We start from the raw sequence: 26127 nt of genomic DNA on the forward strand, positions 1-26127 counted from the left end.
AATTATGTGAATGTGCAAATTATCTAGAAAGGTAGTGCAGTAAAAGTTACTATGTAGATGTACTAAGTAACATTGCATCATAGTTTAACAGTGCCTTGATAAATAATAATGTTCATTAACTATCGATCAAAGATAATCTTTCGGGATTAAATGAACCGGTAACCATTAAAGAAAGTCTCGAATTAATGCTCTCTCCTTTGCGCATGACCGGTGAACCATGACGTAATTTACCACGCCTTCAAAACTAGCCCCGCCCCCACATATGCGGAAGTAAACAGACGTTACACTCGAACCGACATTACCATGCGAAACAAATCCTCTACATTCAAAACGGTTTCCTCCCGACATCCACCCCGCTCCCACTTTAGGATCCCGAATTCAATAAATGTTTGTAACGTTAGTTTAAAGCCGTGACCTCATCGTCATCACGTCCCCCCCCCCCGACAGCAACGAGGAGGAAGTGCTCGCGCCAACGATCGTTGAAACGCGTCAATTAACGTTACAGCAGGTGAGTGAAGCAGCGCTGCAGGTGAACCCGACAGGTTGAATAGAGAGACGTGTGTGATCTGAGCTAACAGGTTCTCACCTGCGACAGCTAACCCTCCCGAACATGACGCAGCGGGGGGGGGGGGGGGGGGGTCAGCTAACATTATCTGACGGTTTACTGTTGTTGTTGTTGTTACGAGGCAGTGGAGACGCTGCTTCGGGTAGAGGTTAATACTCACTCTGCTGACAGTTTCCTATTATTAAAAGATAATTCATTATTGCTTTCGTTAACAGCAACATTACACAACATTTGAAGGGTGTAGGTCATCAACCTGTTTAACTGGTTGTGTGTTACCTGGCGGATTGGTGTGTAACAATGTAACGCTCATTGACATAACGGGTAAATGATGTCGTGTTTGTGTGTCTGGTACCCGAGCGATTTGGAAGGCCTTCTCTCTTCTCTGAATTGTGAGAAGTTCCCCAATCGGATGACCAATCTTTCCAGGTCGCCCGGGCAATCATGAGTCAGCGGGCGGAGCGACGAGGGGGGATCCACGTGGACCAGTCGGACCTGCTGTGCAGAAAGGGATGCGGTTACTACGGCAACGCGGGTTGGCAGGGCCTGTGCTCCAAGTGCTGGAGGGAGGAGTACCAGCGGTTACGGCAGAAACAGATCCAGGACGACTGGGCCTTGGCGGAAAAGTAAGACCATCTGCTGCTGCACCATCGACAGCAACTTCCCTTGGAAAAACGTTTCCAGACGCCCCTCGCGATGAATTACAACACAGTTTTTTAAAAATAAGTCCTCGGGCTCCAGGTTGCAGCGGGAGGAGGAGGCAGCGTATGCCAGCAGTCATGGAGCGCAGGCCCAGTCCACAGCGCCACAGGCGCACCCGGGGCACGCCTCACTGGGATCCTTCTCCAAGTTTGAGGAGAAGAAGACCAACGAGAAGACGCGCAAAGTGACCACCGTTAAGAAGTTCTTCAGCCCCTCGTCACGTACTGCTCCCAAAAAAGGTACGTCTGCTTGCGGGGCCACCGTGGCACACCTACCACTTGGCATAAAGCCGTGGTTCTCTCCAAATGAAAGAATAGACTAACCGTAGACAAACTGTCCCGGAAACCGACAGCAGCCTCTGTCCTCACACACATTGCTTCCCCCCCCCCCCCCCCCCCCTCATCAGACACCCCAGAGGGCAAGTCCCCCAGTCCCTCGATCAGCCGCCGTGCCAGCTTCGACACCGACCAGGTGTCCAAGGACTTTGCCGACTACTTGAAACATCTCCAGAAGCCCGGCCGGGAGATCCAAAAGCAGTGCCGGGCTTTCATCGTGAGCATGTCAAGCAAGAAGGTATGATTGATTCGACATCGAGCGTGTGGGCTTTATGATCAGTGATTTGTTGATGTAGCAATTGCCTTCCTCTCTGTCAGGACCTGGGTGCTGACGAGCTGTCGGAGTGCGTTCAGGATTTCTACCAGAACTTGGCCGACCGCCTGATGGGTCACTATAAAGGTTGGTGCAGAGACCTCCGCAACATTCAACAATTCTTTTCTACCCCAAAACAAGTCCTCGAAAAGAATCAGAGCACGCCGCAACCACTGGATGGCGGCATAAACGGGATCCCATTCCTCTTTGTTCTCCAGCCTCTTCAGAGTCTGCGGAGCAGGCGATGGACCAAGTGGAAAAGTACATAATGACTCGTCTGTACAAGAGTGTGTTCTGTCCAGAAACCACCGACGACGAGAAGAAGGACTTGACCACACAGAACCGGATAAGGTGGGCAGTGATGTTTTGATAGAGACAACGATCCCTCTGAGATGCAGTTACATGATAATAATAGTAATAGCAGAAATCCCCAGTCATTGCTCAACTCGTGTGTGCAGATTGAAATAGGAACGCGGTTGTTGTTTCAGTGTCACTGCACAATAACGCAGCCTCTAACGAGCCGGGAAACAAACAGGTGACGCGTTGCTTCAGCAAAGCTATTCTTCAAACCTCAGATATAGAAGATTAGTCCAGGATATTGTTAGTAGAAAAATCGGCTGAACACACTATGGACAGACAGATCAACTATTGATGTTTGAATCATTTTCTCTCCTCTTCTTTTGGGTCCCCAAACTTTTTAAATATTAAATAATACATTTAATTTAAAAGACAATCTCTGTTATCCAAGGACAGAACAGCTGATTGCTGACTTTTCAAAATGAATGTATAAACGGGACTTATTACTTTTAGACATATTCCGAATCAACGTGGTTTAGAGGAGCAGTGGCTGTTTTTCGTGTTACATTTAGGCGAGGTGTGTGTTCCTAAGCATCACAGCACCATCCTCATTTTTAGCGCTCTGTGATAGCGGCGTGTGTTCAATTATGCAGCAGCGTTCTCCATGTTATTGGCGCGTGAATTGCGAAGCGACAGCTGCCGGCTTGTTTTTCCATCCGGGGGAGCAAAGAAATGTGTCGCGTGAGCGGAATATGTTAATGTTGAGGCTTAATGAGCTGCTTCTGTGTGCTGCAGGGCCTTACACTGGGTGACCATCGAGATGCTCTGTGTGTCCATGGATGAAGAAATCCCTGAGGTCTCTGAGAACGTGGACAAAGCGATAACAGGTCCACAAGAGTGTTTCTTTTGCACAGATTCAGAACGGACCATAAATCAACAAGGCGTGCCAGCTGACGTCCATCCGACAGGGACACGCTGAGACATTTTTATTCCCTTTCCAATTTTCAATAACTAACACATTCATTTTGCCTGTTAAAAGGGGGGGGGGGGGGGGTTGACTTGGACTCAACACAAGATGTGCAGCTGTTCAGACACGACTGCCACAACGACTCATAAAAGCAAAATAACCTAAATTAAGAAGTACAATTGTGTATTAATTTGGCTCTGAATCAGGGTTTTAACTGGAACCATTGAAAATATCGTATACACATTATGCAAATAGTTTTCTGTCAATAAAACTAATCAAAGTGATTTGTGTCTTCTGCAGACGTGATTGAGATGGACTCGAAGAGGGTCCCTCGGGACAAACTGGCGTGCATCACGCTTTGCAGCAAACACATCTTCAGCGCCATCAAGATCACCAAGAAGGAGCCCGCCTCCGCCGACGACTTCCTGCCGGCGCTCATCTACATCGTGCTCAAAGCAAACCCGCCGCGGCTTCAGTCCAACATCCAGTACATCACCCGCTTCTGTAACCCCAGCAGGCTGATGACCGGGGAGGACGGGTACTACTTCACCAACCTGGTGGGTTCTCAGAGTCTGAGGGGCCTAAAGAAACTGCGGCCTTTTCAGCTGCACATTGTGTTATTACATATGTTTATAGGATCAAATCGTTCTGACCGACCTCTAAATATTGTGGTCACCTGGCTCCACGCGACTCTCTGACCTCCTCTTCATCTGCCGTGTCTTTTGGGTCCGCTAGTGCTGCGCGGTGGCCTTCATCGAGAAGCTGGACGCTCAGTCCCTCAACCTTTCCCCGGAGGAGTTCGAGCGCTACATGTCCGGCCAGGCCTCGCCGCGGCGCAACAGCGCCGAGGGCGGAGGCGGCGCCGAGCCCGCTGCGCCGGTCGCCGTCAACCCCGCCCTGGCCCGGCTGAACCACAACCTGGAGGCGCTGTCGGGCCTCGGCGGGCGGCAGGACGCGCTGATGGAGGCCGCCCGGAGCCTGCAGGCCGACCTGCTCTCCTGGCCCGAGAGCGTGCAGCGGGAGGTGGACCAAGTGCTGGAGAAGTACCCGCTGGAGGTCCGGTCTCGCACCCTCTCCGCCATCAACGACAACAACATGGACAGCGACAACCTGCCGCCGCCGCTCGCGCCCCAGGTGTTCGCCGGGTAGGGGGCGCTTCGCTTACATTTCAGAGGAACGAGAAGCCCGGATAGTCCGAGTACTGCTACTAGGTGCAGCTCTCAGGTACGGTTGACTACCTGGATTTGTTTGTTTAATCCTACTTTTACTCCGATAAATTTAGTTCCCCTGCAGATAGAGATTACAAAGTACATAGTGTAATTAACTAATACATTATAATGTATAATTATAGTTTAGGATACCCAGCACTATATAAAGTAACTGAAATCAGTTTTTTTTTTAATTACCGGCCGCTACATCAATGTGATTTACACAATAAACATTGTGTACTTGTGTCAGTTAGTAAACCTTTTAGCACGCTCAGCATTTTTTTCCCCCTCTGTCTTCGGTGACTGTTGATTTAAATGACAAAAACAAAAGGGACCAAAGGGCACCGGGGGAAGCTCACGGTGTTGATGTGAGCGGGCCCTTTATTCGGCTCTTTGATCCCATTGGCCCGTTTTTATTTACCTCGGTCCCTGGTTTGTCTGAAAAAACAACAGCGAGTAGAAACTTCTGTATTTTGGTGACGTGTTGTGTGTGTTTTTTTTTCATATTTTTATCTCCAAAAAACTTTTTAAAGTATCTTTTTAAATTGACAAACGCTATTTGTCTCATACATTTTTTGTTGTTGTTGAAAAATGAGGTTCCATGGCGCCCTTTAGTTGTACTTGATAATATCACAACATAATGATGTGTGTGTGTTTCATATGTTTAACATGGGTGTAAAATGTTTAACAGAAATCCAGCTGTAACACATATGGAAGAAATACTTAAGCACTCCGGAACAATTTTCTCATCATCGTTGAGTATGAAATTAACTTTACGAAGCCTATTGTTTTTTTTTAATCTTTAGCAGAATCACTGTGCTTTAACGTTGTTCTTTGTTTGTAGAGTCGACTGTATTCAACAGGCTTTCTGCATATTCACCTCGAAGTGTTGAAATGCCAAAAGATGTCTTTATGAAAGAAAAGTAACCCACAATATGTTTTAAATATTGATTCATATGGTTTGCATATTGGCAAGTGGTTTGGTTTTTGTGTTGCATTCGCTTGAGGATCTTTTTGGTATTTTAATTCAGTGACTTGTAATACACTAAAATAATGTAGTACTGTCAATTATTATGTCTACTTATCAGGGACCGTTTTGGCAAGTGAGGTTCAATAATATCAGAAAACCTGAAATCATCAAGTTTTTTCTAATTTTATCCTTTGATGTCAGTTGCTGTATTTTTTTTAAATCTAGGATTAAGTTATTTGAAAGACACAGTGTGCTCTTATTTTGAATAAAGGCCCAACGGGTAGGTGGTGTCAAAACCACGTCTAGCGGCCATTTAGTTATATTTATGTATTTTGGGTTGAGTGACAGGGGCGGTGCAGAGTGGGGGGGGGGGGTCACAAAGAATTCATACAATTTGTTGACAAATGGTGAAATGAATTGAGACCGAACGTTTCATTGAGCAGATTTATGAAGCTAACTTAGAATTTTGTGTTCACAATCAAGTTATTGATAAGAATCACATTCCATGCGTTGTGTTGTGCTTAATGACAACAAAACTGTAACAAACTAATGAGTAAATATTGAAATGAACCACATTATACTAAAGGCTGATAAATGATGCTTATGTTGGAAAAGGATGTTGACAGTTTGAAATGAAATAAAGACCCTGAAGTGACACTAATTGATCAGGGGGTTTTTGTTTTTCGGGTGAAGGAGACGTTCAGATTCAGTAAAAGTACTGATGCCACACAGTAAAAAAAAAAAGTAACTTAATCTTAAAACCCTGCATTGAATCTGAAAGCATGCAAGTAGAATAAAACACATGCTTAATCTCTAAAAAGGTTACCTAGTGACTGCTTTGCTGTTGTATATTTAAAACTATTATCGAATGCCTTCTTTCACTCCGGATTCATTTGGTGATTCTTTTTTTCCATTTAGCATTTCATTATAAAGTGAGAAAATAAATCTGGGACCCCTTAAAAAAATGTCCAACCACACCTCAACATGGTTAGTAAAACATTGCAAAATATTCAGCATTAAACGGCACGACACACGGAAGCTGTCAGATGGATGTAATAAAATCCTCAACATCTCCGTCTGAGGTACAAGAAGAAAGCTTCATGAAAATAAAGGAGACACCACCAACGTACCAGGACTTTGTACTCGAGTTACGCTACTTAAATACATTGCAGGCTGAAGACGGGACTTTGAGGCAGATTGAGTGTACCATTAAAAACCAACCTGCTCAGCTTTGGCAACAGAACATTTACTACATGAAAGAAAATGAAGTAATGCTTTTTGCATAAAAACATGCGACAGGTTGATGTGATATTATTGTTTGTTATTAATCTGCAAAAAGAAATTCTCACCAGATTCACCAGCCGATCGACAGAATCAAATGAATGTTTTACGGGGTTTTCTAAAATATCTTGTCGTTTCAGCTTCTGTAATAATGTGATGATTTACAATTCAATAAAAAGATTTGAAAATATTTTTGTTATAGAACTGTTATATAAATATTTTATTTCAATGCAGAACTTATCATGTAACAGATTATGTGTTATGTGTAAATATGTGTTCGTGTCTTCAACATTGCTCGACAGAGAGAATTCATTTTCCCACATGTTAAAAAACGTCAATACATATTTACTGAAGCACTGTACTTGAGTACAGTTTAGCACTTTATATTTGTTACTCTTAATACATTTAAAACATTTCAGATTTTCTTTTTCAAAATATCTTTGACAATACATGACACATCGTTTGAGATTAAACCAGGAGCTCCAAGCGCTTTTGATTTATAAGAATATAAGCGAAACCACGTGTAGTTTGGGATACTTGTGATAGTTCCGATCTCTATGTGAAGTTTAATTTATTCTTTAAACATCTCTGTTTCATGTACAATACTTTGAGGCCCAAACAGGCAAAATTATCCCCCCAAAAAGCAAAAGAATGAAAAGAATATGCTTAAAAACTGATTTGTGTATCAGTTGTTTGTCATTTCCACTCCAATTAGTCGTTTTACACCCTTAGTGATGACTTAGTATCAATGAGCTATCAGATATTGGTCCCATGACACATTTGTACTGCAGAATGAGACTTAAATACATTAATGGAAAATACCTCTTTCATCAAAGTAGGATTTTAAAGTAGGAATTACGTATTTAAGCAATTTCTTCTACTGAAAAAACACAACAAGATGCAAAAAATCACATAAAACATGCATAATATGCAATTTATTATTTTCTTTATTTTTGATACTGTTAGGTGACACGTGAGAGATTTCAGGAGACTGAAACAGTGACTAAATTTCTCCATCGGAGCCCTCTAATGTGCAAAAGTGACGAGATGCAGTTTTTAAAGGGCCATTGTCTGAAGCCACCCAGCTGCAAACAGCAAGTCATGGCTTCCAAAGCAAGTATGATAATAAGTAAGTACCTTAACAAACATTTATCATGTAGAGAAGTCCTTGTCATTGGTTTAAACTAGTGTTTGCATCCATCGAGACCTAAGTGTTCCTTGTAACACAACACTATATACACAATACAAGATAAACAAACGGCAGATCATGTTTATACATGCTGATATATTTCTGATAAAACAAACAGTGAAAGCTTTATTCATATAGTAAGGCAGAGAACATAACGAACTAACCTAAAATAAGTAGTATCAAACATCTGTTAAAATATTCACAACTGCGACAAATTCAAAACATTTCATATTATGTACAAAAATAGTACGTATGCAAATGTCCCTTATCTTAATAGAAAAAATAATAGGAATCTCATCAGGGGGGGGGGACCTCACGTTATATTAAACATGCACTTCCAGCGGAGGGTGCTCAGTCCAGCGGTGGGCCGCAGGTCCGGTCGTTTTGTTTATTTTTCGGGGGGGGTGGGATAAAAGCGGTTCTCGGTGCAGGATCGCTCGTCCCGCTCGTTGGCCTTCGGGGAGGGGGGGGGGGGGCGGGGGGGAGAGGGGGTTACAACGGGACTCTCACACTTTGGACTCGCTCTCCACGTTGGCGACGTCCCCGTTCCTCTCCGGCTGCCGGTCCTTCCCCTGGTTGGCCGGGCCGCTCTTGGTCTCGGGGCCCTGCCGCTCGGCCTCCGGCAGCCCCTGCTGGCTCAGCCTGCTGGCCAGGGACCAGGTGAGGGGCAGGCGGCTGCGGTTGGTCATGTCGCTCAGCTCCCTGGCGCTGCAGGCCGGCGTGTTGGTCTCGTAGATGTCGTGGAAGCTGTTGTAGTCCACCTCGTAGAAGCCGTCCTCCAGGGTCAGGACCGGAGTGAAGCGGTAGCCCCACTTGATCTCCCGGCTGACGTACGAGCTCCGGGCCTGGCACGTCATGCCTGGGGACACAAGCATGGTGCACTCATACGCTCGTCACATGCTGAAGGGAAACCCAAAAGCGCGGAGAGAGAGGGTCTCAGGCAGCTTCTGCCCTTGGAAAGGGTGTCTTTTAGATCCGATGTGGAGTTGTAAAAGCATGCATGACATGAAGGGGGAAGATGTGATACTTAATAGATAATAGAGGCAAAGTCAGAGGATCACCAGAGTTATTACAATTCATAACTCGAGTCAGTGCCAATGAATCCCATAGTAACAGGGAGAGTCAGAAGATTACCAGTAAGTAGGTGGATTCGTTCTTACCAGTAAAGGTCTGTTGTAATTGAAGAATGTGGGTCTGTAGAAGTGGGATTGTGTGATGTTTCTACATAATATATATATAAATATTTCTGCCGATTCACCTTTGCCATGAGAAAGCAAGTAACATGAAGATCTAGATACTTAGGTAAGGCCCAAAGCGGTGGATCAACCGACCGATTTAACCACTGACTAATGGTCACTGGTCCCATGATTTGTAACACATGCCTAATGACATCACAAATACAAAATCCTTAAAGGTGTGACGACTCACCTGTGGCCTCCACCATCCCCTCCAGAATCACCACGATCTCCAGGTCGTCGCGGCTCAGGTGGGCCTGTGAGATGTCCCAGAAGGGGCTGCTCTGGTTTATCTCGTGGCAGATGATGAGCGGCGACACCAGGAAGAGCCTGTCGTCGCCCGTGTTGTAGCCCACGTTAATGTCCGTCTGGTTCAGAGGGATGAACTCCCCTTCCTTGGTCTGCTTGGACTTTATGAGCTTGGCCCTGATCGAGGCCTCCACGATGTGCGAGTTCCGCAGGTCTCCGACTCGGAACATCAGGCACAGCCGCCCGTCCCTCATTGAGATGACCGCGTTGGTGGAGAACACCAGCGTCTCGGCCCGCTTCTTGGGCTGGGAGATTTTGACAAACATGCAACCCACCATGAAGGCGTTGACGATGGATCCCAGCACCGACTGGATCAGAAGCAGGAGGATGCCCTCGGGGCATTTGTCCGTGATGACTCTGTACCCGTAGCCGATGGTGGTCTCCGTCTCGATGGAGAACAGAAAAGCTGACACAAACCCGTTGAGGTTGTTGACGCAAGGGGTCCACTGGTTGTCTTCCAAGTGCTCCAGGTCGCCCCGGAGGTACGCGATGAGCCACCACATGAAGCCGAAGAAGAGCCACGTCACGGTGTACACCAGCACAAAAATGAACAGGTTGAGCCCCCATTTGAGATCGACCAGCGTGGTGAAGATGTCCGTCAGGTAGCGGTACGTCTCCCGGACGTTACCGTGATGGACGTTGCACTTCCCGTCTTTCCGGACGTAGCGCTGGACCCTCTTGGAGATTTCCTTTTCCGACAGCTGTTTAGGCAGGTCCTCCCGGACCTGCTTTGGCAACTTAGGCTTTTTGATGATGGCCGGGCTCTCCACATCCTGCTCCATGGGGTTTCTGGGTCGGTTCAAGCCTTGCAGAGAAGAAGAAACATGGTGGTAACTAAAAGTAATAGTTGCAAGAGCGAGAGCAGTGTGCATTGACAAATGTACTTTCCATTTTGGGCTATTTCACTTTACTACCTTTTGGAGTAAAAAATTATATACTTTGTGAATTAAGATGAATAATAAACCAATACATTCTGTTGGGATAATGTGGATCATGATATCCAGGGGTATACAAATGAATCCCACTGAATCCCACTGATACAAAACTGATCCCAGTTTCTTCAGGGGTCAAGTCGAACCCAAATAGTCGGAAAAGGGGAAAGGAAATTGTTAAATTCTATATACAGTAGAATAGTTACATCACTTGACACCTCAGATGTCTTTACCAAGCACACTCCCAAAGCCACCGTCAGCGGGTCATTTGCCACCGGAACGGATGTGTTGAAGCCGTTCTGCACACCATTCACGGGAGAATATTATGAGTTCGAGCAGGGCTGGTTTCCATGGCAACACACGGCACCGTCTACCGAAGTGCTTCGATAAAGCAGGAATGCACTGGATGAGGCTGCACACAGCGTTGGATAACAGTTGTCTGTTTCATGGTTTTTCATAATAATCTCATGGTAATGTCCTTGTCTGTCTGCTTCACGCAAAAAGTTGTCATTTTTAGTTTTGTATTTTTAGCTCTGATAGATATCTGATGGATTGTCCCTCTATGTGGCCTACAAAAGCAAACGAGACCACAAGTAATTATAAAGGAGTGTTTTTTGTTGTCTTTAATGCGGAAGGCATGACTTCAGGTTATCTGGCTCACCTTCGTTGCCTTCGTTGGACTGTTGAGGCTTAGACACAAAGGCAGTGTGTTTGTTTGGGGTCGGGATATAAATATTATTCTAAGCCAATACCTTTTGCCCAGAATGTGTCCCTTGGGCAGATTACCAGCAAAATCAGACAAAACCATCTACGGTGCGCAGTCCGGAAGAGAAAGGTTTTACATTTTCAAAAGGTAAAGTCTGTCAGTGCGAAGCACGTTAGCCAATTAAAAGGAAGCAGAAGGAGGTTATTCTCTTTGATGCTTTATTTACTGGGTACGGCTCATATGTGGAAGGATCGGCAAAGACAAAAAGAATAGAACACGCCAAAGTGATGAAGAACAGATCTGTCACGAGGTGATTTTGTCCGCAGAAGCAGCCAAAATCGACGCGAAATGAATGTTCTTTGTTGCTTTAACAATGGATTAAAGGACAACATGTGAAAGGTGTTACCATCGTCCGACTCTGACATTACCCTTGTGCGTGAAAAACCTTTTTAGCATGTTTCACTTTAGTGTTTTGGTTTTGGCTTCACGACTCACAGCTCCCACAAAGCTTTGCAGCGGAAAAAGCTCTGAAGAAAAAAACTATTCAAAGAAACAGGAATAGAGATTAGCTGGTGGAGCATTTATCAGCAAGGAATTTTCTGATGGAGGAGACCAAAAACAGAGCTACAAGAGAACTTCCATTGGGCTGTAATGAACGCAACTCCAAATAACTACGATTTAAGTATTTCAGTTACATATGTGCACATTTAATTTACAAGTGTCGCTTCTTTTATTAAACATAACTGTAAAAACTGTGTTAACATTTAAAAGAAAAATTACAGCCTGATCAAGCTCAAAACCAAATTAAACAAACTTGGCGAAAGTGGACATGGGGGTGAAAGCCTACCATCACATGGAGGGGGGAGGGGGTAGGGGGGGTGGATGTCACAAAGGGGGATAACAACACTTTCATACGCCTACCAACCAAATGTCTCTGACGTACATGGATTGTAATTGGATTTTTTGGACAAAATGGGAAATAGGGAATAACACCATTCACGTCCTTGTTACAGCGATGTCCGTCAATGCTGAAGAATGCACTCGGCCTGAGGCAAGATGCGGCGCACACATCATGCATCGTGTTGGAAGGACTCTAAGGAAAGTCTACCGATCGGTACACACTCGCTCACGATATTGATTCTGAATCATCTCTGCTGTGTGCAGGAGGCTGTTAACCAGGCAGCTATATCCGAACGTGGATCCAAAATCGAGCGATGGCCACGTGGGGGATACGTGCTATTTTTAGGCCCACACCCAGAGCTGAGCACAGGCATGAATGTCTCAAAGAAACGATGCTCGTAGGATCGTATTTCTTTTAGCTCTTTAGTTCTCGGAGGGGGGGGGGGGGGGGGGGGGGACTGTTCGTCAGATGGATCCAAACCAGTCGCATTTAATAACTGATTATATAAACGACAGAATGATGAACCACTTTTAGTTATATAAAATGTATGGCTGTTCTTCCGTGTGGCGCATCGAGCCCCATTATTTAATATGATGCAACCTGGATGACCGTCCACTGGGATTAAAGGATTTATTTGACAGTTACAGCAACTTTAATGCATAAAACATATGTACAGTTGATAAACTACGATCCTTTGTTGTAAATTTAACTATTCAACAGTTTATACAACTACAGTCGATTGATCGCCTCATGGTATTTATTTATGCATAATGAGAGATTTTTCTGAATTTATCATCCTAATCCATTTTTTGCATCATAAAAAAATGATCCTGCACTGAGTCCTATCACTTTTACTACTTTAAGTATATTTTCCTGCCTGTAGCTAAGCATTTATTTGAACAGATTTAGCTGGTGAGAGGATAACAAAGGTAATAAAGTGGCCCACCTGGTCAGCCTGTTAACAGGGACCACCTGTGTGCTCGATGAGGAGGAGGGGGGGGGGGGGGGGGGGTGGTGTTGACCTGCATGTAATAAGCATAATAAAGAGGATTTTGTTGTAGAGCAGAGCAAAGCTAAACGACGGGCCGTTGTCATGGAGACACAGGAGCTCCAGGTGATAATAAAAAATCTTCTTCTCGTCTCTTTCTTTTAATGCACCAGAGGAGCTCGCTGCTGGAGTCCTCCCGGGGAGACCTGAGGGCCGCCGGGGCCTGCAGCCTCTCACAGCCCGTCTTCTTCAATCTATCACCGGCAGCTTATTTCACCTCCATCATATCAACAGGAGGAAGAAGGGATATAAAACTCTCTGTAGCCTGTAATTAATATTTCCTGCGTGTAATCACACTTAATTAATCTCTCATTTGGCTCGCAGTGTTGTGTAACCCCCCCCCCGAGGGGAAACAGATAGCAGATGATTGCATTACAAGCTGTCTTCAGCAACGCGAAAAGGAAGGAAAGGTGCGTCCATACCTGGCGCAGCGGATTCCCTCCGGGAGTCATTTCTAACGGCGCTCCGGTCCCACGAAGAGAAAATGTCCCGGTGATCGGCGAGGCGCCGTCTCTCCTTCCGCGAAGACCGAGTGGAGAAGAGCCGCTCAGTGCCCCGTCTCCTCCATCCTCCATCCGGAAAGAATACAAGAAGAAGAAGGAGAAGAGCACCGAGCAGTCAGCCTCCACCCCTCAGAGGGAGGGAGGGACGGACGAGGGGAGGAGGAGGGGAGGAGGAGGGGAGAGGCGGAGACTTGGATGGTGATGAGACAGAAAACCGCGATAATGTACCAGTGGTTATTACCTCAAGTGCTGGAAAGTAACGGAGTACTTTTACTGCAGGGTTGGTAACATTTTTTGTTTAATATCTTATCTCATTACATTCTGACAGCACTAAATGAATGAAATTGTATGTAAGTGTAATTGCTTCTTTCGGCCAAAGATTACATCCATAATGAAAAGGCCTTAATTGCTGACTGTGCTGTTTATTATTTGATTTGTGAAAGAGTCGGGGTTGGGTTTGGAGTTGGGTTTTTAAAACATATCTTTCTTCAATCCAGTGTGTGAACTCTCTGTGGTGCCGACCTTTGATGCTAATCATTTTTAGCCATGAATACAGGACACAGTGATGTTTTTAAATATCATACTCCCAACCATCACGGCTTCTTGCAGACTTCACCTTCAAACTTCTAATTTCACTGATGGATTTGTGTTCAGCTCCCTCTGGTTATTCTCAGTTTAACCTGTAAAAAGGTTTCTTTTATAAATAAAAGGACAGTAAATGCATTTCACAGTTTGTTTTTACTTATACCATGAAAAAAATAAAAATACCATTTATTTTTCTTTGCAAACTAACTAAACTGAAATAATACAATGGAACAATAGCTTCCTAGAAGCTAACGGAAGCAGATAAATAACAATACAAAAATAGTGCGAACATGACAGCAGCGTTGCATCTCTCCCGCTTGTATGTGTTATAAGCATGTTATAAATGTACCGTGCTTTCTATTGGTTATCAGATTCTTTCTCTTGAGGTAAAGTAAAATCACATATTGTTACAATCACATCATATTGAGTACTTTCAATTCATGATCAGGTACAGGGAACATTTAGCTTAACTTAAAGGTGGGATGAGGTTGACAATAAAGAGTAAGTGATAGCTACTAAATATTACACAATATTTAACTTGGAAACTATTGAAGAAATTGTAAATGGCTGTATTTCATCAGCAAAATTGACTTGTGTGCAAAATCTTCAGCTACCTTCAATCCCCGGCAACTCTGAGAAAAACAAATAAAATGTGAAGAGCGACAACATGGATACCACCCGAACATTTCTCACATCTTTAAATATAATTAATTGCATAATTAAAATATACTCTGTTAATCCAAAAAGGAACAGGTTAAACAGTTCATTTGCATCGTGAAACAAAACTTACTCCTAAAAAATACAGATTTCACTTCATACTTTACTTACTTACAATATTCAATATTTACTAGTGTCATTTACTCGCTGTGGAAACATGAGACGGTTCCGAACCCGATCACATACAAATCCAGCTTAGGGATAAACTACGTAAGAAAATTCAATTAAATAACAATAATAGTAATGTGAGGCCAATGGCCAAACGTGGGACCAAAGTCTCATCAGGAGGCTCATCTCAGGCTTCAGGTTTTTTTGCAGCTTCAATCCATCGTCAATGTGTCTACAACCAGAAATGTTCAGCCAAAGAACCCCAACAAACTGAATTTGAATTCTATAACCAGTAGGCTTCAGTTGAAAGAAACGTGTAAAGAAGCTGATTATCGGGCCCCGTTTAAGCAAAGGTGCAACTTGAATCATATTTAGTTTACTTTTCTTTATCTTGCATCTAACAACAGAGAATGTGCTGGACCAAAACCTGCCTGAAACATACCAATAATATCCTGATTTAAGTTTAGACCTTAGAATAGTAACTTGAAGTGTTGGCCTCCCTATGCTCTCTATGGTGCCAGAAAAAAAAAAAGAGTTTCATCAAATGGCGTGAAGGGAAAAATGTAAACAGATCAGTGCAAACAGACTTTAACAGCATCCGTGTGAAAGACAGCAAAAAGAAAATCCTGTGCAGCTCTACCCCCGAGCATTTCTGAGGGTAATCTAAAAAATGCTTTGTTCAGCAATATCATAGCAAAAATAGTTTTGTTTGTGTTTCTGTTGGATACAAGACTTTGATTAGGAATGCTGCACACAACGTTCCTGGAAGTGAAAGGTTTTATTGATCAGGCGCTCGGCTCTCCTAAACGCTGCACTAGTACTACTTGTACTCATTCATGTTGTTCTGGTTGAGCATTTACTGTACTTCAAGGTGTAACTTTAAATGGGACCTTCACGGTAGACCAAACAGTAAGTTTGTTCTTTTCTTTTCATGTTTGAATTTCGACACGTTTTTCACCTGTTCCTCATTATGTGCCCAGAAGTGTGTTTTTGACACATTTTTACCAAGAGTGATGTCACACGTTCCTGAAGTACACCTTTACATCACTGCATCAAGGCGATTAAATGGAGACCAAAAACAGGACTTTAAAGTGATGTGTGTTACTCTTAAAAGTACGAGTGTTGCTTTGGTATAAACCCTCAGTTACCAGTTAATGAGACTGACTTTAAATGAACTAATGTCGTTTAAAACAACAGTGCTGCAATAAATTCCTCTTCATTAAGTTTTAAATTGAAGATTTAATTCAGGACTGTTGTGTTAAACTGCACTGTAGCCGGCCTAGATAAACTACCAACTGAGTTTGGTAGTTTACTTGTGTTTTTCATTTTTAAAATAAAAATAAAAATAGCGTACCTACATGTCGAAGCGTGATTTAAAGGGTCACATTTTAAGACATCAGCACAAAATATTGGCAACTTCAATACAAAAACCAATATCGGTCGAGTTGTAGTAAAAAGAGAGCACCCGTCCTCTGGCTTTTGGTCCCATCGGCTCTGCCCTCCCTCCCGGCCTCACCACCACGTGATCTTGAACTCGTAGATGGGCCTCTTGCAGTAGTAGTGGTTGATCAGGTGCTTGTCGCAGACGCCGATGCACTGCTGCTCGGCGGTGATGCCGCGCTCGGCCAGGTCGCTCACGATGCAGTGCAGAAGGTCGTAAACGTCCGCCACCGCCTCCCAGGGGCCGAAGGAGACGTCCACCTCGCAGTGGTGCTCGAAGAGCTTGGCCTCGCTGTCCGAGCGCTCGAAGCGCAGCGAGTTGAACAGAGGCCGCTCGTACGGCGTGATCGGCATCTCCTCCTTGTAGACGCAGATCTTCAGCTTGGCGAACCGCGCCTTCTTCTGCATGGCCCTCAGCTTGGCGATCTCCACGATGCGCTCCAGATTGTCTGAAAGGTGGTTCAGATATGTATGTAAAGTGTATTATGTGCAGTAGCTGTCTTCACCGCTTACACACAGCGGTAAAGACCGCGCCGTCTCACACACACACACACACACACACACACACACACACACACACACACGCCCGTTGTTTAGCAGGTGAGGGAGACGGACTGCGTGTACCTCTGTAGTAGGGCATCAGGTCGAGGAAGGCCTGGCGAACTTTCTCCCCCGTGAGCGGCTGTGTGTCCTCCAGGCTGTCCAGCAGCGGGCCGATGGAGTAGAACTGAGCCTCCCTGTGCACCGCTCGCACCCGGTCCCTGTGAGGAAGCTCACCCTCTCGCAGGAAGTTCAGGATGTCCCTTTAAATGCAAACAGATTTAGTCTCAAACTGATCCAGTTAAAACTATATTTCCTACGAGTCACTACGGGAATATAAACTGATACTAATACTAGGAAATCCCCGCTTGCACCGCTTCAATATATCTACTTAGTAAACTGTAGACGGCCCAAAGAAAAAAAGACTAACTCAATGTTTAGAGCCCACAAACACCGCTATGGTTCACTATTCTCTCCAATTCTTTTTGTTTCGCGGCCAAAACCATTTTTATTATAAATAAGAAATGCCTTTATCTGAATTACACACTTTATTTTATTAGTGTCTCTGCTAATGTAGTAACATACTCGCCCAGAAGCTTGTAAACATTGAGGATAAAACTAATGGAGAAAAAGAGAACTCCCGGAGGAAAACCAGAGCTGCCGCAGTGTGCAACACAACGGCAACTGGGAAGATTTATTATCCAGCAAAGACAATAGCCACAAAAAACATGAGGTCTTTATGTCCCTTCTGTCTGGTTTTAGTACTTTATTTAGCTACATAAGGCCCCTGTCTCTTTCTGCTCGCTCCGTGTATATAAATCTTTCATGCAAACAACCTCGCTCAGACACATTCATACAGAACTGACCTTGCCTCAACCTTCTGCTTACATAATTCACACGTGTTGAATATTTTAACCGTTTTGCTTTGGCCTTTTAGCAACGCTAGCCGCCCTCTTTAGTCCAGCATTAAATATCTTATGAAATGCTGTAGGAACGTTGACGTTGCGCAGACGATGACTCCGACTAACGGCGGTGACCCTCTGACTTTTCCTCTAGCGACACCTTCAGCTCGACGTTTGAGTGTTATGAGTAAAATGTCTCCATTGAATATATTTCCCAGAACGTTGGTCCAGGATTGAACTGAACTGAAGGGACCGACCGCCTGACTGCAATCGGTCTTCCACCAGCTGCCAGCTTGACAGCTGTGACTACAAACAGCGGCCATGTTGTTGTTTACGCTCGTGACAATCATTTAACAGGAGCTGCTTTGCGAAGGCTGACGGGACATCAGTGTTACAGACTTGGAGCCAATGCTGCTGCTTTCATTGGAAAAGAGTTGGCAACAATGTTTGTTTGTCTTTTTACTGTTGTATCATTGTTAAAATTTTGCAAATTACGTTGTTTTTTCCAGCGATATTGACGACAATGGAATTGAGGGCCCAAAAAAACACCATAATGCTTCATTACATTATCCAAAGCAGTGGAAGCTTCACCAAATTGTGACTCGTTGGTATGTAATTCAACGTCAATTTAATCTAATTTACAATTAAATGTCACATTGTACATTATTGTCAGTTGATCCCAGCACTTCATGTTATTGACTCGTGGTAAATGAGATATCTGTATACAGATCAGTACTCAGTGTTTCTCCTAGGCCTCAGTGCAAAACAAATACCAGGAAAGATGCAACATTCACAATACTCAAAAGATGCAAAGCACAACAACAAGATACACACTTTGTGGAATAGGCAAAATAGAAAAGTATGAATGCAAATTAAGAGTATACAAATATGTGTAAATAGCACCGTAGCTGTTTGAGGGCCCCTGGGGAAATCCACTGTTTGTTGTTTTGCAATTATTAAAAAGAAGCTTTCCTCTTAGTTGAATATAAACGGGTCTCAGTGGCAGACAAAGTTTAGAAAAAAAGTTTTTTTTAAAGACGAATCTCAGTGAGGATCTGTTGATATCGGTGGCTGAAATGCACACGACCCAAGATTATAATCATTATTTCCCCTGTCAGGTTTTCTGTTGGCTTTTCAACCCTCGTAAATGCAGAATACCACTAGGCTGTAACCGAAGGTTCTTTGTGCATGCCTATGCATCAGAAAACAAGCACAGAAATAGATATGCAAAACAGTTTACTGCACTGACAGAAGCCTGTCAGAAAATAATGAACCACCATCTACAGTTTTATGAAACCCTTTAAGATTGCAGTGTGAACAGTGTGAGATTGAAGAGAACTGATTTGAGAATCCAGTATTTGCATCTAATGTTCCCAGATCTAATCCAAATAGTGTTAGTGTTAACTTCATAATATTTTTATTGTGAGGTTTGAGGAAGAGCTTTGCTAAAGTGACAGGTGGCCTGTTATTATTCACGCTGGTTATCGGCTGCATTGTTGTGCTATTCACAATGAAAAAGTAACCTCTTGAGTGGTTGTTTCTTCTATTCTCGTTGGACCGTTGCGACTGTACAGTAATGTTTATTGAATAAAAAGCATGTTGATATTTCAGTTTGTTGGTTTAAAAATATTTGACACACATGGCAACTCACGCAAAATATGTTCCATCCCGATCGATGAAGTAGCGTCCCTCAGCATCACGTGGGATGTAATGACGCCCGCTGAACATAGCGGCCAACATGGTGTCCTCGTATCGCCGCAGGGTGGACAGGCGGGTGGTGAAGTACGTACCCCCAACGTTCAGAGAGATGACCTCTGGAAACTACGGGAAATACGGAAAGAAAAGAGACTGTTATGTTTGTAACACACACCAGTAAACAACGTGGGAGTGTCTTTCATTGTTTGAGGGTATGAAGTGTTTTTTTTTCTATTATGAAAACATCTGGTTTGTGTTTAATACATTATTAAGACTTGAGGCTTAATAAGCCTTAATGCAGAATTGTGGTGGTTAAATGTATTCATTCTTAGCCTGTATTGGATCCATACCAACAATTAAAAGAAAAATGTACTTACATGGAAATAAATGTGCAGTGTAAATAAATATAATCTTATTGGCAAACTTTTTTATTAGTATTTTTAAAAGGTAATATCTGTCTGGAATATTTTAACCCTTAAAAGTAAAGTTTTGTTCATTTTGTTTTGTATATTTGGTTCATCTTTTTATATTGACTGGTGCTGCATCACATCATCAATCAAGAGTTGATTAATGGTTGACATAGTATTTACACACACTCTAAAAATAAATGCTAATTCATCCCTGAATTATATAAAGACATGGGAATACTCTCTCTTTAGCTTTACTGTCACACCGCAGAAGTAAGAGGATTATTCTTCTATATCACATGATCGCTCATTCGCTCGAGTCATGTGACACACCTGACGGCCAATCAGGAAGAGGCCAAACCAGCTCAGCCCACCTCTCACCCCCGTAGGAACAGCCGTATACAGTTAATATTTGAAACATAATATTATGTTGTGCACACTAATATAGCGTATTTTTATTTGGATACTCTGATACTTTCGTGGTGTGGTGGAAAACGGCAGTTATTTATTGACTAATAAATCGTATGTTTGTGTGTGCTATTTAGAATTGGATGAAATTAACGGAGCATTGGTAGTCAAGTACTGTGCTAATTTTGAGGTATTTTTGTATCACCCTACTGCTACTGCACAAACTACATCTCAGATACGTCACACTCTACCAACGTTACACGTATTTGACAACTATGATTGCGTTGGAGGTTTTAAATTACTAACGTTATTCCAAAACATAAACCAGCCAATAAATGGTGTTATTATGCATTAGGATGTATTGTCCCCTTGCTACCAGTTTGCATTTCAGTATCACTCGATAACCCGTCCATTGTCTTAAAGTTACACGTCATGTCAGCACAGCTGTTTGGGTGCCCGGTGAGCGTAATTCCCCGCCCTCCCCGGTATAACGGTACCGTAGTAGAGCAGCCCTGCCCTACCTCCGGCTCCGGGGTGTTGAGCGACGAGCGGAGCGGCTTGCTGAGAGCGAAGCTCGGCGCCGGGGAGGCCGGCTTTCGGAAGTCCTCCTCCGCGGCGGAGTCCGAGCTTGACATGGCATCGCCCGGTTTCTCGGTGTCACTCGCGGCCGAGAACACCACCATCACCCTGGGTAGCGGCAGCGCCCGCCTCTCCTGGACGAACCGCCGGACCCGAGTCGTGGTGGCGGCGGCGGCGGGCAGCGGGCTGAAGGACAGAGCTTGGCGGCCCCTCCCGCCGCCGCAGCTGTCAGAACCGTTGGAACCGCTCGAGCCATTCCGCTGCATGCGCGCGGCGGACCAACCGTCGGGCGGCAGAGCCCGAAAAAAAAAATTAGGGTCAGCGACGATGAGACAACAACAACAACAAAACAGAGGGTGGCACGCGAGTAGCTGCGGGGTCGGGGGGGGGGGGGGGCGAACACACCCCCACGCGCTCAGAGCGGAAGTAAGGACATTCCGCTTCGAGTATTTCAAGAATTAAAGAACTACAAGGTCCATGGTGTTCCTGGTTAGCGGTCCCAACTGCTCCGCCCCCCCCCCCTCGGTTCTGTGGGCGCGCTACGTGCCCGCACGTCTTGGGACGCGTCGGGACGTCATCACGTCAAATCCACTACGTTGTGAAATAAAAATTGTTAATAGAAGAGCCTTACTGGTTTAGGCTGAACGACAAGCAAAGTCATGTTCGATTATGAGTTTATTATTGTGGAAGAAATATTCTCAAAGCCATTGTAAAACATTTTAATAACGTATTGATGTACAATTAAACATTAGAACCAGTATTTTGTATCTTGTAATTGAAAGGTCCAGTTCTTATAACAGCTAACAATACACTGTTCTCCACAAATGAATAGAGCTGGGAACAATCCATTTATGAGTTTGTGAGCATGAAGCAGGAATGGTAAATGCAGTTGAACCAGAGGGATGTTTTCGTGCCCACTCTTTCCACCACAAAGAGAGATCTTATCCTTCTCGAGTTGGACGGATGTGGGAAAGTGCTGAAAAAGGAACAAACAATGAAGGCAGTCTACCACTGAAGGAAAAACACAGCAAACTGAAATCTGTCAGTTTAGATATTTGATGTCTTTTACTGTATATCTTGAAATGTGTGGGTGTACTTTTGTGTGTAATTCTTACTTGCAAATATACTATTACTTGTGATGGAGGGTTTTCTTCGTCGGGTTAGCAGTATTTATCCGATGATATGACACCACAGAATCAAAGGGACCATTCTGTTGCATTTGGATCAAGCACATTTTGACCTGTTGGATTTCACTGAAACTAAAAAGTACTTTATAAGAACTATTTTTAGGTACTTTACTTGAGTATATACATTTACATCTTGAGTATTATACACACAGCTTTCTTCTACTCTTTATTGTTCATATTGTTCACTGTGTTTTCTTTATTGTTGTCGACTCAAGACATTCTTTTTGTTTCCCAGGTGAGTTTTATTTTACACAACACACATATAAGTGGCCTTTGTTAGAGTGCGCGCATGAATTCAAAGTGCACCGACATACCAAGCGGTAGCCTAGTTTCTAACAATAAATCCTCATTTCTGCAGCCTGCAAAGTAAGTAAATTTGGCTCAGTAAAAAGGAACCTGACAGGAAACATTTTGCACACGTAATTTATTAATTCATCGTGTACTGATGCAACGTCCCCTGCTCTTGAATGTCACTGTACAAGTGTGCGTCTCGCATACAAAGAGCCCCACGGGTTTCAGTTTTGTTTTGGACCACCACATCCTGTGGATCCCTCGGCCTCGTTGACAGGAAAGCAGCAGCCGCCATACCGACCATGGCGCAAGACACCTGCTGATGCATTTCCCCTGCAGGCGGTCGCTAAAGTCAGTCCACTTCAAAGGTCACTTAAGAGGTTTCTTTTTTTTTTTTTGTACTTATTTTTAATATTTCTTTCTGCTCCTGGGGGCTTTAGGAATGATTGGGGACTCCAGTCCGCTGGCTGCAGCCCTGGGTGTCGTGTTGGTGATGGGGTTGAGTCTGCTGTCAGTCCTCTGCCTGCGGTGCAAAAAGAAATCAAGTGAGTGCGTTTTCTTCCGATGATGGACCAGCAGGGGAGGGGGGTATGTGATCAAGCTAGTGTTTTATTCTATTAAAGACTTCAGACTTCTAAACACTCTGCAAAAATGTATGAAATTCTCCATCAAACGGAGGTAAAACCTTTGTCCAAAGCGACTTACAATAAGCGGATTTCAACCATAAGGATACAAACTCAAAAGAACAAGAAACAACAAAGTGCAATTTCATTAAATAAGACGATTTACAATTCGCTATAAGAGCCGCTATAAGTACAATTTAAGTGCTACAATTTGGTTAGTGTTTGAAGAGGTGTGTCTTTAGTTTGCGGCGGAAGATGTAAAGGCTCTCTGAATCTTAAGAATTATTATTTTAATACAGTCTGCAGACACAGTTGTACTTGAATCTGAGCGATTCCCCTGTGACCGTTATACTATTATATATTATATATATCATTACTCAGGCATTAATGTAAAACGGGAATGTACTGTTTTTGTTGGCGGAGGAGGAGCTTGTTTATTAGTATTCATGGATGATTACTTTTATTAAGGGATTCATTTCATTCATTTTTCAGTGGAAAATGAAACCACCACAACGTTTGTTTTGTCCAACCAACTGTAAAAGCTCAACATCATCCTGTCACGATTACAAAAAAACATCAACATCATTCAATTAAAAGCAAATGTTATATTTGTGAAGCTGCAGCCCTGAAATGTTCTTCCAAGAAAAAGTAGCAGACGACTTTAGTAATCTGAAAGCACCACGGGCCTCACTTTGATCTGCTTTGTCTTTCTTCCAGAGATCATACACGAGGAGCATCAAATATACAACCCGCAGACGTTGTGAGTGTCGTTGTGTCGCTTCATTTGATCTCAAATCATGTGTGCAGAGATATTATCGACACCATGTGGACTTGATAAAGGTTTTGATCTATGGATGTCTGATGGAAGATGTATTGAATTTATGGAACGTGTGTTTTTTCCTCTAAACACATCAATGTGAAACCCCGTCAGTCCCATCGCAGCATTCTACGGAATTGTTTTATCTGATATTTAATAAATATTGGAATTGGTTTGTTATTTGTATCCCTGCAGCCAACGTGGGGGGAGTGTGTTTGCTGTGACACAATCAAAAACAGGCAAGTGAGAATTTATTTCTATTTCTAATGTTTACCTTAATTTGATGTGACATTACATGTGTTTAAGTACAAATTTATGGTACTTCTTCTTTACCTAACTATTACTACCAGAGAGATATATTGTGCTAGTCAATGCACTACATTTGTCCGACGGGCTTAAGTTACTTTTCAGACCTCGTTTGACTGAACTTTGACACCTTTTTTGCCATTTTTAATTTTCAGTCACCAGACCGAATCAGATCACCTGCGCCGCAGCGTACGTACACTCCGACTCACACTGCAGGATAGCAAATGTATCTTTAGAGGAACACAACTGTTTCTGTGGGAAGAAGCTGGATGTGAAACGTACATTCGGTGCAGAGCTGGAGCGACACGGCTAGCTTAGCTTAGCTTAGCTTAGCATTAGGACTGGAAATGGGGGCCCTTTTTTATCTCTTTATTTGTACATAAAAATGAAACACTGATTTCAGTCAGTCATGTTTGTATTTAGAGGTTCAGAGGTGAGGACACATCCAAAGGTTTGTCTTGAAATATAGGGTTTTGTTTGTTTTTTCAGTGAAAAAACAGAGGAACTTGGGGACTTTTCGACAGGTAAGATCCTCGTGTTCATTCTCATGTCACAAGTCTTTCAACACGTTACTCTGCACAGAGTGTTAAATCAAATCATTGCGTGCAGCAGCAGAAATGGATGATCAGTCGGACTATCAAAATATCTCAAATGGTAAATTTGCACACACACACAACACAGTGAATACAGCCATCTTTAAAAGTGTTATTTTTCACATGTTGTTACTGTGTTGCTGCAGCTCAAACAGGAAGTGTGGAACACACATATGTGTAAGTTTGGAAGCGGTTTTGCTATATTTTCTCATTTAAAAAAATGTTTTATATACATATATACACATAACATACATGTAAAAACAGAACACGCAGTTAAAACACATTTGTGTATTGTCTTATAGAGCTCCACTTGCAGACCTCGTGTATGAAAATGAACCAGACGCAACTGGTGCGTATCTGCATTTTACCACATAAACTCCTTACAAAAATATAAAATGGATTGACATATAAGAAAATACTTTCAAAACTAATTCTTCTGTTTATCATTCATTAAATGCCCTTTTTATACTTTTAAAGATGCTGATCCAGGTGTCTATGCTAACATCCAGGTTCCATCACCTCCATCCAGTACAAACGGTTAGCTCATTGAATCACAATATTGACACGGAACTGAAATGTTCAAATGTCAAAAACATTTGACGCTTTAGTTAAACTCATTTCAAACAGAGGAGGACGACTACGAGAACACAGAGTTTCTGGAACAAGTGGTGCAGGAGCAGGACGACTGTGAGTGCCGTGAATAATGCTCCTTCAGTTGTACGTTACACGGTTCTGTGTTAATCTGTGATGAGGAAACTACTTTAGGCCAATGAAGTTAAATCTGATTGATGATCTGATGCAACGATACCACATGAAAGCCACCCCCAAAAAGGTTCAAACCCTCCCTCTAAAGATTCCTAAACCGTCTTTTCAGATGAGCCGGACTACGTGAATGAACACGGCTGACTGCGCGGGACGTGAACCTCGGCCTGCACTCTGAACTTTGTTGAGTTTAAGTTTTTTTTTGTTTTTTTATCTGCGAACGAGGATGTAAGTTACCAAGTACCTTAGTTGTGTGTTGAAGCTGAGCTGAGTGGTGCTAAATCCAGGTGACAATGTAGGAAGGCTCAAGTGGTGTCACGTCACTCGCCCCACAGGTCTTTTAAGCTTGTTTAAAGTAGATCAACAGGAAAGTTTAATATTGAAAATGTAAACACGTCATAGAAGTTTTTCTATTTATTCATATCCTAAACAAGATTTAGTAATGATTTTTTTAATACATTTTTTTCCTATTCATTATTTACAGTACAGTATTTTTTTTGCACCGCCTGAACTCTGTATAATAAACGTGTACATGTTAAATATACATTTTGTTATGGTCCCCTGACTTTCTACTGTAGATTCTTCATCTGTACATTCCCATATGTCTCGTGTGTAGCATCTTAAAATCATAAAAAAGTACACGCATACCATGTAGTGGAGAAAAGTAACTTCCTCAAACTTGTGCTTAAATAAAAACAGTCAGTGGAGG

General features: G+C 43.2%; 4 protein-coding genes across 5 annotated transcripts; 2 read left to right on the forward strand and 2 right to left on the reverse strand.

Moving 5' to 3' along the window:
- Positions 1-282: 282 nt before the first annotated feature.
- Positions 283-6011, forward strand: rabgef1 (RAB guanine nucleotide exchange factor (GEF) 1). Its single transcript, XM_037467063.2, has 9 exons — positions 283-508; positions 992-1188; positions 1304-1503; positions 1671-1837; positions 1918-1999; positions 2131-2263; positions 3005-3096; positions 3477-3733; positions 3912-6011. Exons 2-9 carry the CDS (start codon positions 1007-1009, stop codon positions 4323-4325), a joined length of 1527 nt encoding a protein of 508 aa, XP_037322960.2. The 5' UTR covers positions 283-508; positions 992-1006; the 3' UTR covers positions 4326-6011.
- Positions 6012-8295: 2284 nt separating this feature from the next.
- On the reverse strand, positions 8296-13585 carry LOC119215161 (G protein-activated inward rectifier potassium channel 2). Its single transcript, XM_037467068.2, has 3 exons — positions 13378-13585; positions 9253-10173; positions 8296-8683 (listed from the first exon to the last, which is right to left on the reverse strand). Exons 2-3 carry the CDS (start codon positions 10148-10150, stop codon positions 8331-8333), a joined length of 1251 nt encoding a protein of 416 aa, XP_037322965.2. The 5' UTR covers positions 10151-10173; positions 13378-13585; the 3' UTR covers positions 8296-8330.
- Positions 13586-13695: 110 nt separating this feature from the next.
- kctd7 (potassium channel tetramerization domain containing 7) lies at positions 13696-21215 on the reverse strand. Its single transcript, XM_037467064.2, has 4 exons — positions 20782-21215; positions 19402-19571; positions 16933-17111; positions 13696-16757 (listed from the first exon to the last, which is right to left on the reverse strand). Exons 1-4 carry the CDS (start codon positions 21103-21105, stop codon positions 16381-16383), a joined length of 1050 nt encoding a protein of 349 aa, XP_037322961.2. The 5' UTR covers positions 21106-21215; the 3' UTR covers positions 13696-16380.
- Positions 21216-22296: 1081 nt separating this feature from the next.
- Positions 22297-26082, forward strand: si:dkey-183i3.6 (LAT2 domain-containing protein). 2 transcript variants are annotated; one of them, XM_037467069.2, is made up of 12 exons: positions 22297-22668; positions 22758-22862; positions 23658-23700; positions 23953-23996; positions 24219-24252; positions 24553-24587; positions 24673-24717; positions 24803-24833; positions 24959-25005; positions 25134-25193; positions 25284-25343; positions 25531-26082. In XM_037467069.2, the coding sequence occupies exons 2-12, from the start codon at positions 22760-22762 to the stop codon at positions 25560-25562; spliced, it is 534 nt and encodes a 177-aa protein (XP_037322966.2). In that variant the 5' UTR covers positions 22297-22668; positions 22758-22759; the 3' UTR covers positions 25563-26082. The 2 variants fall into 2 exon arrangements, with proteins under 2 accessions (XP_037322966.2, XP_037322968.2); XM_037467071.2 differs by having other exon boundaries at positions 24676-24717.
- Positions 26083-26127: the final 45 nt, after the last annotated feature.

Source organism: Pungitius pungitius, chromosome 16 (genome assembly GCF_949316345.1).
Source record: "Pungitius pungitius chromosome 16, fPunPun2.1, whole genome shotgun sequence".
NCBI lineage: Eukaryota > Metazoa > Chordata > Actinopteri > Perciformes > Gasterosteidae > Pungitius > Pungitius pungitius.